Source organism: Misgurnus anguillicaudatus, chromosome 2, assembly GCF_027580225.2.
Source record: "Misgurnus anguillicaudatus chromosome 2, ASM2758022v2, whole genome shotgun sequence".
Classification (NCBI taxonomy): Eukaryota; Metazoa; Chordata; class Actinopteri; order Cypriniformes; family Cobitidae; genus Misgurnus; species Misgurnus anguillicaudatus.
In genome coordinates this window covers 23,838,955-23,852,167 of record NC_073338.2, presented here as the reverse complement: position 1 = coordinate 23,852,167, position 13,213 = coordinate 23,838,955, and the positions used below count along the sequence as shown (strand labels likewise).

The window sequence follows — 13,213 nt, the reverse complement described above, 5'->3', positions numbered from 1 at the left end:
ACCCTTTTACCTTTTTGTTAAATCTAAAAAGTTTATTAATTTTAGACTTAAGCTTATATTTAAAATAAATGGTCTCACTTGGTTTTAAAATAAAGTTATCATTTTAAAAATGTAACACAGCTCATAACATTGCAAGCAAAAAGCGTTGCATAAAGTGGCAAACTTTTCTATTTTCTTGTTTAATTTCACTAAAATTAAGTCTTGTACTGTTCTTGCTTGTGGCAAAGAAAAAGCCAAAAAAGTTGGACTAGCGCTAAGAGAACTGCGCATGCGTAACGGAAAAACTGTCGCGTCAATATAGGTAGTGACCAGTGGTAGTGACGCATGCAGCGTGTTTAGTGGTGCCGAAAGTGACAGTACAAAACTGCAAAACTTCTTAAAGTCAGATCAAATATAGATACAAAGAAATGACAATTTATCTTTGTTCTCAGAGAACGATGAAAGTTACGGCAAGCCAGGCAGAGATCCCTCAGAAAGCCGCATCAAACTTGAGATATGAACAGGTAACGTGCTACGTTCCGTGCCATTTGGTGAATAAAAAAATCGCATGAGTTTCAAGCGGTTAAAAGTCTTGTGTCATCATCTAATTTTGTTCATTTTCATACAGAATAATAGACATACAATGTGGGACTCTATGTATGTTTGGAAGTGCATGTGCTTTTGTACGTTCCTGATATTTCTCTCATAATTTACAGGTGTTTATTAATGTATTCTCTCCAGCAGTAAATATCTGTGCGCATGATTGCAAAAACTAATGTATTAATATCCGTGTATTTCTAAATCCTCGTCCCAGGCCTTCATTGAATTCTTATTTTCTTTACACAGTGATTCAGAGATGGTGGATGATTGGCTAACAGCCAAACAAGTGAGTATGTGCATGCAGTACCCAAAACCCACTGCTAACATAGCCTGCTTTTAATAGATTTCAGCTCCATTGCTGGTTTACATCTAGATTGTTGAATCAAGAGCACGTGAACTGATCTACGTACTGATAAACAAAAGTAAATGTCTGTTAAGATGCCAGCTTTGAGGTGATAATGTCACATTTTGCCTCAGGATTGTGACAGGTGGCATCTTCACAGGGCCAGCTGTCCCTTTTTTAGCTAATGGTATATATTATCTGCTAAATGTGTCCTACAGCAGAAATACAATGTGTTCTGATAAAGACTTACTACTAGAAATAGCTCAAATAGTGGCAGGTTTGTGGTCTCTTGAGGACTGGTCAGAATTTGAGTGAAGGAGACTTACGAACCTTTACATAGCTGATGACTATTAACTCAGACAATATTAGAGAACCCTTTATTTCTTTGCTTTAAACATTTCTTTTGGTGTGTTAGTACATGTTTACGATCTGCAAAGTTACAAATCCCAAAGTCTATGATGACACGAGTTATCGTCTCCAACTGAAATCTCTTTTTTGGACTACAATCAACTCAAGGATAACTTCCGTAATGAGTTGATGTGGACTTGATGCACATTATCAAAATTCCGCCCGCTTTTTACTTACAGCCTGTAGTAGGTTGCCTTTTATTTAAAGAATTAACTACTGACTATCCAAACCATGATTCAAATGTGAGTTGCGTAGTGTAGAGTAGCGCTTGCTGTTTGTCGTTTCTACGATCACAAATGCAGACATGGTTTTATGTTTTAGTATCCTTACCTCACCAATCTGTTACATTCTGCTCAATCCGCTCTGGTAAAGATTAATCAGGTTGGTCAGTTGCATTCTGGATCAGATTCGGGCCCATTAATAAGGTAGTAAAAACTATATAATCTCTTCCAAATATGGTACATAACGTCACATTTACATCACTTGCTTGAGGTATTTAGCCAATCACAACACACTGGATAGCTGGCCAATCAGAGCACACTGCACTTTGATTCAGAATGATGAGCTTTGTACAAATCAGATTTAAGAAAGGCCAGGCATAGAGAAGCAACAATAATGTACGGTATGTGGGAAATAATGTGTTTTTTAAACATCATAGGGGATCTTTAAGGTAATCAATGATTACGTTTTTTTTCAGTGCATGATAGTTGACCTTTTGACGTCATAACGCATCAAGTGAGGTCGCGCTGGCACGTCACATGACTGGTGCAAGACAACAGTTGTGGTTTAAAAGGTTTTTTTTTGTTTTTGTTTTTTTGCTGATTGATCATCTTTGCCAGCGTGGCTTGAGCAGAATGTAACAGATTGGTAAGGTAGGGATTACTAAAACAGTAAAACCATGTCTACATTTGTGAACGTACAAACGACAAACAACAAACACTACTCTACACCGCACAAAACTTGTGTTTGAGTCATGGTTTAATCAGTAGTAATTTTTTAAAAATAGACAAACATAGACTACATACAGGCTGTATTTCAGAAGCGTTGTGTCCATGTTCATGCCCAGGAAGTAAAATGTTGCCTACAATCTGTGTGTTTGTTGTAGTCCAAGAAAAGAGATTTACGTTGGAAACGATAGCTTGCGTCATCGTTTACTCTGGGGTTTGTACCTTTAGCATATCGTTAACATGTACTAACACACACTTGCACACCAAAGGAAATGTATTTGCTCTTTAATTTTTTTTATTGCCTGTACGTTTAATCACATAATTTTATGCCATCGTAATGAATTAGGTGCAAGGTTCAACAGCTTGGATCATGATATTTTCAGCAGATTTATGATTTATTTTAAAGGGCCCGTCATTATTGAGCAAAGTATTTCAGAAAAAATCAACAAGCTTTAGTGTTGAAATGTTGTGCCTTAATTGAGCGTGTATTTCCTAGGATACCTTGGACACATCAGATGAAGAGCTGAACGATGACCTTTTGCGTAGCGATGAAGAGAACGAAACTATGAGGTAGGGTGAACTTTTCCTCTCTCTGGAGCAGCCTATAGGTGAACGGTTAGATAAAGGTTGATTCTTGATGTTCCCCAGAGCATTTGTTCTGAGTCCTGCTTAGTACAAACACAGCAAAAACACATCACACATAATGAGAATGTTGTTTCAAAATGCCCTTATCTTGCTCTGGCAAATTTCCAAACAAGAATTGCTCTGCTTAGAGAATACTGATTCAGACATGGCAAGAGTCTCGCTACCACCTTAATGTTGCACCATATAACGGTTATATTTGCCTTGGCTAATAAAGTAGTTGTGTTGGACCCATACTGAAGCAAAATTTTCAGGTGCTGTTATCAATGGCACTGTATAGCTTTAAATAATTTATTTCGCCTCTCAAAGTGACGTTAACAGGCGGTTACTATATAAATGCGAGTACTATTTAGCCGGTCTTATACAGTCAGGTCCATAAATATTTGGACAGAGGAACATTCTGTGTTATTTTAGCTGTTTACCAAAATGTATTCCAGTTACAGCCATATTATGAATGTTGTCTTACAGTGCACACTTTTAGCTTTATTTTGAGGGTATTCACATCCAAATAGGCTGAAGGATTTAGGAATTACAGCCGTTTAATATGTAGCTCCCCCTTTTTAAAGGGGTCAAAAGTAATGGGACAGTTGACTTAAACGCTGTTTTATGGACAGATATTGTCTATTTGTTAAATAATTTCCTCATGAATGACAGATGTTAAAGGTCTGGAGTTGAGTTTAAGTGTGGCAATTGGATTTAAAAGCTGTGGCTGTGAACCCAAATCATTCGGTTCAGGGACATCTCCATGCAAGTGATGCAAGTGATACAGACCATATTTAGGTATGTAACCACAGTACCAGTGCGACCGTCAATGGAGAAACAGCTTGGAAAGTTTAACCAACAAATGAAGAAGAAACGGCAATTTGTTGTGTATGTTTTGAGAAGACCAGCAGTGACGGAAGTAAATAAACCGCAACTAATGTTGCAGTCTGAGTTAAATCACTCCTCAACTTGGCCCATCTTTGTTCTCACCGTTGACACAGTTTTTTTTACCTGATTGGAGGGGTTCTAGTGGACCAATCACAGCACCTGCAGTCCTCATAGAAGAACTGAAATTCTTCAAAAATTTGGCGACATGCACGTCAGGCTACGCAGAGCTATGCACAGGCAACGGATAACCTACGGCTTAGCTACGGCTTAGGCCTTACGCACGACTATAACATGGGCTTTACACCCCCACTTTTCCAGTTTTTAATTCACAAAATTTGCTGTTACATTTATGCATTTGGCATACGCAAAAGAACACTTTGGATAAGCAATGTACGGTGCATTAAAGGTTTACTTTTAGCTGTATATGCATTCTCTGAGATCAAACCTGTGACTGTTGTGCTGCTAACGCGACACTCCACCAACCCAGCTATTGGAATTTTCGAGCGCCTTTTAAATGAAACCCCCCACAGCATTAGGGCAAACGTTTCTGTAGCATCGCCTGCTGCCAATTAGGCGTGGGCTCTTTACCGGTTTTAAGGTATACCGTGCCTACTGCTGATTTTAAATTCTTAAACTCATATATTAAACTGATATTTTTAAACTCAAGACCACAAGGTGAAGGTTGAAGCACTTTTTGTTTGTATTGTGATTCATTGCAAAAGTTTAATTTTGTGTTTTCTTCTCAGATGTCACAACGAAAGCATTTCTCAACCAAAGCGGCAGGCAATTGCAAAGCCTTTCCTCGTGTGTGGGACCTCACATCTTGTTAAAGAACACGCCACATGTGCTGAAGAAGAGCAGACCAAGATAAAGGTGGACCCTGGTGAAGTTTTAGACATTGAAATCAATGCTCCTTCTGGAGATGAATTTCAAGTGAGTTCTCCCTTTATCTGCTTCGATGGCATTGGGTTTGTTGTTTGGTTTCTTTTCCCTTAAGCTCTTTGGATGCTTTGGAATCAGGTCCCTTGAGGGGGCAGACAGAGGGAGTGACAGGGAGGTGAAATTAGATCTATTATCACTCTCCAGCAGTTTATTTGTCTGTGCCCTGACAAAGTTAGTGCTGACAGCTTGTTTGGTGGAAGGTAATGCCCCCCTGTTGTCTCCATGGCAGAATTGAGATCTGACCTTGAGGCTCTCTTCCCCGTGGAAAAGAACTCTTTGTGTTGTAGGAGAGACTCCCCGCCAATTATCAGCCGCAGATAATGCATAGGCTTCTATCAAGCTTTAAACCGAATCTGATAACGGCTTGTGTAGGTGAAAAGATTATTGACCCTTTAAAAGACATCTATGTGGCTTAGATATGGTGAGCATAAGTGATGCACCTCTCTTGTTTTCCTGTCCACCGGAGAAAAAGATTTCTCCTAATATGGGTCTGATATGCTTTAAGGTCAATGATAAGGTCAATGTATTATCATTCTTGTATCATTATTTGAAGGACATCCAAGACTTTCCTGAATAATGTTTCTTGTGTTTAGTTTTTGGATAGAGACACCTTTTCATAGGTGATTGAAAACCAAACGGGGTCAAATAAGCTGTCACTGATAACCCAGATTGAATAATTCAATAGTCAATAGCTTTATTCAGAGGTACTATGTTGAATATGTTAATCAGATGCAGGAACAGCTCTATCCAAATGTCAACTAGTTAGATGTTGGACAGTCTGATGCTTGATCAGGAGGACATGGAGTCTTATGCCGGGTACATACTAAAAGATTTTTTTACATCTTATATAATTTTTAAAATGTGATGGACCACAAACATGAGGATAAAAAATCCTAGATTTAACCGTTTTGCTCCTATAGTGTGTGGTTTGCCACGATGTGTCAAAGACAGCACACCACACACAAAAATTTTTCAACCAGAGTCTCGACTGTGAACACAGAAAGTCTCACAAAATCTCACGAGACTTCAGAATAAGCATGGCGGACGATATGCTATGGATAATTTCAGTGATAGTGTTTGGAATGATTTTCACAGAAAATTTAATGAAAATAAAGAAAATGGTTTGGGTGAAATCATGGAGACAGCGGGAACATGGTCTGTAGAAGTTCACTTTGCATTAACTTCACTTCCACTTCCATCTTCTGTCATCTCGCTTTCTGATTGGATATAGTTTCGTTTCACGTGATAATCTCAAGAGCATGCGTGTGTTTGTCCTCGGGGTCCCCCCACACTTCAGGATTTCTCATCGTAAACATTAAACATGTTTAATTGTCGGAAGGGAGGAAATCGGCCCAAAATCAGCCCGATTATCTTTTGGTGTGTACCCAGCATTAGAATCAGAAACACTTATATTTTATAACATTTATATTTTGCAGGATGTTGGTGAATGCAGTGATCATCATCAGACCAACATAGTGAAAGATTGTGATTTAAAAGTGCTGTGCACATCGTCCATACAGGAATCAAGTAAGGTACGATGTTTTAGTCTCTTGGTTCACTAGTAGTCCACCATATTGTTTACATATATGTACGTTTACACATACGTTACAGCAAGGTCCATATGGTAAAAAAGGCTGATGAGATGAGAGTTATAAATGCACACATACAGTAGGTGGCAGTACATGGTCTTGACACCTACATGGCATTAAAACTTTAAAAACTTTGTTTCTGTTTAAGGGCGATTTATAGTCGTGCGTAAGTTCGGCGTAGGCTATCCGTAGCCTGTGCGTAGCTCTGCGTAGCCTGACGTGCACCTCGCAAAAATTTGCTGGTCTTCTCCAATCATACACAACAAGTTGCTGTTTCTTCTTCGTTTGTGGGATAACTTGCCAAGCTTCTTCTTCTCTGACGGTCGCGCTGCTACTGAGGTTACACACGTAGATACTGCCTACCAGCGGTTTGCTCGTGTGTTTGCACGTCGACGCGGAGGACGACGCAAAAGTATAAATGAAAACCGACGCGGAACCTACGCCGTTACGGCTACGCCGTAGGACCTACGCACGACTATAATGAGCCCCTTAGTCCTTGAAATATAAACCATAGATAAATATAAATGACGATCAATACAGAAAACATACAAATGAAATATGATTAAAATAAAAACAATTTGAGAGGTAAGAAGGTGGGATTGGGGAGTGAAACATTTTCACATGAAAAACTATATATAATACCATAGTATTTAGTATAGTAAACTATAGAAGTAATATTAAGCAAAAAGTGCATAAAATGAAACAATTAAAAGCATTTACATTGATGTGACCCAACAGCAGAAAATCTAAATCTGTATTAGGGACACAAATTGTTGATTCTTACCGTTTTGGAATCCATTCAGCTGATATCCGGGTCTGGCGCTAGCACTATTAGCATAGCTTAGCACAATCAATTTAATCTGATTAGACCATTAGCAAAGAGTTTGGATATTTTTCCTATTTAAATCTTGACTCTTCTGTAGTTACATGGTGTACTACGACTGACAGAAAATTAAAAATTGAGATTTTCTAGGCCGAAATAGCTAGGAACTATACTCTCAAACTGCCGTAATAGTCAAAGGCCTTTGCTGTCGTAACATGGCTGCAGGAGGCGCAATGATATTACGCAGAAGGCGAAAATAGTCCCCTTCATATCTTTCAATAGTGGGGACTATTTTCGGGCACTATGTAATATCATTGCGCCTCTTGCAGCCATGTTAAGGCGGCAAAGTCCTTGATTATTACGTCAGAATGAAAGTATAGACCGTTTCAGCAGTAACAACATAAACAAGCGGCTGGACGTAGCTTCCGGTAAACTCTGCTAAGAATAAATAACAACAAAGTTCTTTAAACATAGTTTATTTATATAACAAGCAAATAAGCAACACATAGATTACCTAGGAAACCAAAACATTTGTTATTTTCGACGAGGCATTTGTTCAAGAGATCAGTTTAGCAACTAGTCAGAGCATTAAAAAAAGGAAACCGGAAGTAAGGTTCGGATCCAGACGTATATCACGTGCTTCCAATGAAACCATCTATAGTTCCCAGCCATATCTTTATGGGTTCAGGCTAAATGGGATACAGCTACAGCCAAATTTCGTGAAATTTTGGGTTTAGGGGTTAGGTTTGGTGGGGTTAGGTTAGGTTTGGAGGTAGGATTAGGATGAAAACAGCACTCATCTGGTGAGATTTCACAAGATTTTGCCCATAGCCGTATCCCTTCTAGCCACAACTTTTTTATGTAACAAACTTTTAGCACAGTTAAAAAATACATTTTAAGACAATTTTAGAAATTTGTGCAACCAGTCTCAGAATCACTTTTGAGGTTAAGCAGATAGAAGATGAAGCATCCAACAGTGGACTTTTGATCCAGTGCACACAATGCATTATAAAGGGAAAAAAAACTAAAAACAGCCCTAGAGATGGGATCTGCAAGGGTAGCAAGGCTCAATTGACATTTCACTTTATGTTACAAATGTAATTTGCATTTTGTCAGAAGTTATGACCCTGTGTAGCACCCTATTTCCATTGAAAGGATGTGCTCCTTACCTACTGATTGGAGATGTCACGCGAAACCATTCTGTTACACAGAACAGCGAAATTGATTGTGACACGTAGTGGGAAGGAAATAATTGCTGATTCATAGTCTGTTGGGAGGAAGACAGGTTTAGATATGATGCATGATGTATAGGTTTCACAACTGCCGTCACTAATCATTAGTGCAACACTGCCTCAGATTTAAGCCTTGGTTATGCATAGCTATGTATATAAAGTTTTCATTTTTCCTCAGCATTACCTGTGTGCACGTCTACACTGATCTGTGGGAATTTTTTTTGAGGGATGTGTTGGCGCAAAGATAGAGATAAATGAAGAGCTGAAACTTTCGTTTTTGTTTTGGAATAGAAAGGCTTTGGGGTTCATTCATAGACAAGATACGGGGATTGATAAACCCCCTTCCACAGCAGGGCAACACACACAGTGGGACGTTATTAATCTAGTAAACAAAATGCTGTTCCTAACTATTAGTATGAAATATGACATTTTAGCATTAACATCTAAATGTGCATTCTTTATTGTGTGTCTGTCGAGGTTTCTGAATGTGTTGAAAGTTTTTTTTTGCCATGTTGCACTATATGAGCATGGTGGGTTTGCTTAACAAAATTCTTTCAATTATCAAGGTTTATTGCTCCTCCGACTGGTATTTGGATTATGCAAAATAACTTGGCAGTTTTCCACATTAAGTCAATCAGGTGACATTAGCTTTGTGTTTTGCTTTGGATTAAGCATCTCTCATGTGGTAAAAGTCTTTGCATAGGGCATAGGTTGCTTTCATTTATAAAATATAAAAGTTGTTCGTTTTGCATTGTGATAGCACTGTACTTTTCTTGTAAACACCTTCCTCTAATTGATTCATTGATGATGAGGATTAACTTCTACCTCTTCTTCTCGATCTCAGGCCGTATGTGAAAATGAAGTGATCTGATTCTGGTATAACATCGACCGAAACTGATTGTTTAACATGTCACGAGCGAGAAAATTGGTTGTAAATTATGCATAGCTTCGCATTAGCATTATGTCCGATGTAAGAAGCTGAATGGAGTTTTGGATATCTTCATCTGTTGTAACTTAAGCTGCTGTCTGATGTTACAGTATAGTGCATCAAATGTATGTATGTATGTATGTATGTATATATACAGTTCTGTGTAAAAGTCTTAGGCCACCACCACCAGACTTGTTGTTTTAGAAGTTTTAATATCCATCCATATTTATTTTTCAATCTATTTCATTAAGATACAAACAGAAAATACAGGAAATATGTAAAAAAAAAAATAATAATTTTCAGGAATAAATGTCATCTTTAGGCATCGTCGGTGTTTTGTGTGACCTCTCTTGGCACTAAACACATCTTGAGCGTTTTTGAACAGAATTAAGTAAAAAGACTAATTTCTTTAAAATTAAAAATTAGGATTTAATTTTATTTATGTTTAAGAGATCCTGCAGTTTCCTGCTATTGCTCAAGTGGAAGGGGAGTTTACCCTAAAACCTTGACACATCAGTCTACATGTCTATACTGTTTTTAATACTACATACACATTTCCTGTATTTTCTGGATGTACTCTTAAGAGACTGAGAAACAATTATATATGATCACTATAACATTGCAAAACATAAGAAATCTAATTCTGGCATGGTGGCCTAAGACTTTTGCACAGTACTGTATATATGTGTGTGTGTGTGTGTGTGTGTGTGTGTGTGTGTGTATATGTATAAATATATATATGTGCCTGCTTTCCTAACCTTCGATATATTCTTAAAGTAACATGCTTATAAAGTAGACATTTATAATAATAATAATGTAGTAAATAATGTTTTTTCATATATATTTTAAACTTTCAGTGTTTATGAAAAAAATATTTAGTAAACTGTTTTTGTTTCTTTTTAAATTTTTCATGCTTGAAAGTCATAAAAATTTAAAGTCATAAAAAGTGGAAGTTTTATGGTGAGTAAATGTTTTTTTTTTGTTATACTTTGCTCTAAGATATTTACTTGGCTAGATATTCCAAGCTACATGTAAATCCCGGGATTAGGAAGTTCTTTATCTTATGAGAGAAATGTATTGCTTAGTAGTAATAATAATAATAATAATAATAATAGTAATAATTCATTTTTTTATATTTTTTTAAGAACTGGTACCTGATGCACAAATATAAACCTGCCCGACTTCGTAAAATAATTCCTTAAAGTTAAAAATCCTTATCCAGTAAAACGACTGCAATGTCACAGACATACCACGTAACACATTTGCTTTCAAACCTTGTTTGTATTTGTACTATAAAAATGTAATTTAAAGTGTTTTTTCATTGTTACACACACTTTACTGTTTAAAATGGTTCAGTTTTCTGTCTTTGTCCTTTCCTTTTTTCTACTTTCCTTTCTCTCTTCCCATGTTCCCCTCAGTCCCTGTCTCGTTCTATCCCAAAGTCACGCTAATCTGTGATCATGGCATTAATAGACACAGACAGGCGGAGGAGAGGTATCACAGCCCCTCCCTCTTACTCTCTACAGAACGAATGGCAGCTTCATTGTCTGCTACCATTGGGGTAAAATGCTGAATCGCTCAGCTATATTCAAATCAAACCGCATCTGATAAAGTCATCTTTCTAGAACATCAGAAATCATAAATATCTGACATTATTGTTACAGGAATGCAGTAGCATTTAACGTTAAACACTGCTTTTTTTCGTAACAGCCAAAAACAAAATTGCACCCCTCGGGCAAGTGCAATTCAGCTGTAGATCCAATTAGAACCCCAAGTCACACCCTAGGTCTCCGTGTCTCCCTACACTTTTATCCAATCACCATCCTCTCCATGACCAGTGGAGCCCTCTTCCAGCAAATTCAGACTCAGGCTTGCCTTTGCTTTCTGCCTAAGGCCTTCTCAATGTTACTTCATTTCATCAAATGTTATTGCTTTGAATGAAATAATGAGCTTGTATTGCATGGGGGTGATTGCTAAATTAGTCAGTTTTCCATTTGTTGAACTTATATATTTATTATTAAAATAGAGGTGTAAGTAATTGCATAATAATAATATCTATATCTATATCCACTGAGTGCTTTATTTATTTGCTTCATGCAAATGCAGAGCAACCCATAAGGTGTACTTCAATATCACAATTTGAAATTCAGAACAAGGTTTTATTCAGTTTCCTGTTATTTGTGGAAGTTGATGTGGCTGCACAAAAATAAGTGTCAAATAAGCATTATTCTTTTCATTGCGGTGCCCTTGATGTCTACACAAAGCCAGGCCAGGCCTGCTGTGGATCCCTAGAGCATCCAAGAGTGTAGCAGCTGCTCGCCCAGTGTGTGTTTTAGTGTGTGTGCACGTGCACGCTTGCAGACATGGCTGTGTGTAAATGTTTTCTACTTCTATTAATCACGAGTGCCCCGGCTAAACACTGTTTGAGTTGAATCTGTAAACATTGATAGGCGTCCCTGCGCAACTGGAAAGGTTTGATATGGGCTTCAGGCACATGTTTATTTCATTTCTAAAGAGGAGGGGGATTTAATGCTAAATGGGATGTGAGGTCACGGGCTTGGAATAAATCCCCCATCCAAACAATTTTTCAAGTTCTGTTCTATTCAAGTCATAATCCAAATGTCAACCCTATTTATTTGTCATGCCTGAAGGTGCAATGTGTAACTTTTAAAAGGATCTTTTGACAGAAATGCACTATAACATGCATGACTATATTATTAGTGGTGTATGACGATGTCACATAATGAACTGTATTGTTTTTATTACCTTAGAATGAGACGTTTTTATCAACAAACACAAGTGGTCCCCTTACATGGAAGTCGATGCCATGTTTCTACAGTAGCCCTAAACGAACAACAGGGCTCCAGACTGCGACCAAAAACTCTCAAAATTTGAGAGTGTGCGACAAAATTTTAAATCCAGTCGCACATGTGCGACCAGTAAATTTGCCGCCCCCACCCTCCGTATTTTTTTATACATTAAACGTGAAAGGGGCACGTCAATTATCAATTAAATAAGCAATGAAATAATCAATGAGACGCGAGCGCACACGCACGCAAACACACACACACACACACACACACACACACACACACACACACACACACACACACACACACACACACACACACTCATGAGAATGCTGGTGTCATACAAAATTCATTCACAATTACTTTTTTTGCCAGTTTTGTTAGTCTGGAGCCCTGGCTTTGAATTATTAGGAATTTGTACCTACCTGAGAAAATAACTGGCTAATAGATAGCACACTAGTAAAACTGAAGAACTAAAGCCTAACATTTAATGCACTTATCCAGTCTTTTCAGTGTCTGTGAATATAACTGTTGGGTAGGATGAGCTAAATATACATTTTGAACTAACAGACACTCTATAGTCACCCGTAAAGACTTTTTCTTCCACTGTTTTCCCTGTTTACTATTTGTACTGTCATGACAGCGATGGTGCTGTCAGTTTACCTTGTTGCATTTTCAAAAGTGCAGAATAAAATGTGACACTGAATTTGAAACAGCTTATTGTAATTTCTGCATCCATTATTAAAGCAATTATTAGTAATACAGTGGAAATAAGTAGATTTGGTTAGCATGTTGATTTACGGTGTGCGCCCCTAAATTGTCTGGTTGTGCCCCTAAAATTTTCAGTTGGGGCCACTGTGCTCATAGTGAAAAAGGTTAGTCTAGAGCCCTGAAAAATCTGTTTTACAGAGCATGTTTCGTCCCTACGTTATCTCGGACGACATCATGTTGTCCTGTTGCAGTTACCGTAGCTTCTCATTGCGTTTTAAAATTGAGGTTGGTTGCAATTCGCAATCTCACCGCTAGATGCCGCTAAACACCCTTACTGTACCTTTAAATTAGTTCTGCTGTACATGTTACCATTTAGCAAATAATTAAAG

The 13,213-nt window shown here is 37.8% G+C and overlaps 1 protein-coding gene across 4 annotated transcripts in view; it reads left to right on the top strand.

The window, feature by feature from the left end:
- The first annotated feature begins 270 nt into the window (after positions 1 to 270).
- The window catches only part of rbm33b (RNA binding motif protein 33b), a 41,769-nt gene continuing 28,826 nt past the window's right edge, over positions 271 to 13,213 (top strand). The window contains exons 1-5 of one of the 4 annotated variants that reach the window (XM_055202031.2): positions 273 to 503; positions 826 to 865; positions 2,774 to 2,847; positions 4,536 to 4,722; positions 6,168 to 6,263. In XM_055202031.2, the coding sequence (XP_055058006.2) occupies positions 496 to 503; positions 826 to 865; positions 2,774 to 2,847; positions 4,536 to 4,722; positions 6,168 to 6,263 (405 nt within the window). In that variant the 5' untranslated portion in view covers positions 273 to 495. Of the gene's footprint in view, positions 504 to 625; positions 696 to 825; positions 866 to 2,773; positions 2,848 to 4,535; positions 4,723 to 6,167; positions 6,264 to 13,213 lie in introns of those variants that run through there. The other 3 variants (XM_073875091.1, XM_073875087.1, XM_055202032.2) reach the window with 3 other exon arrangements.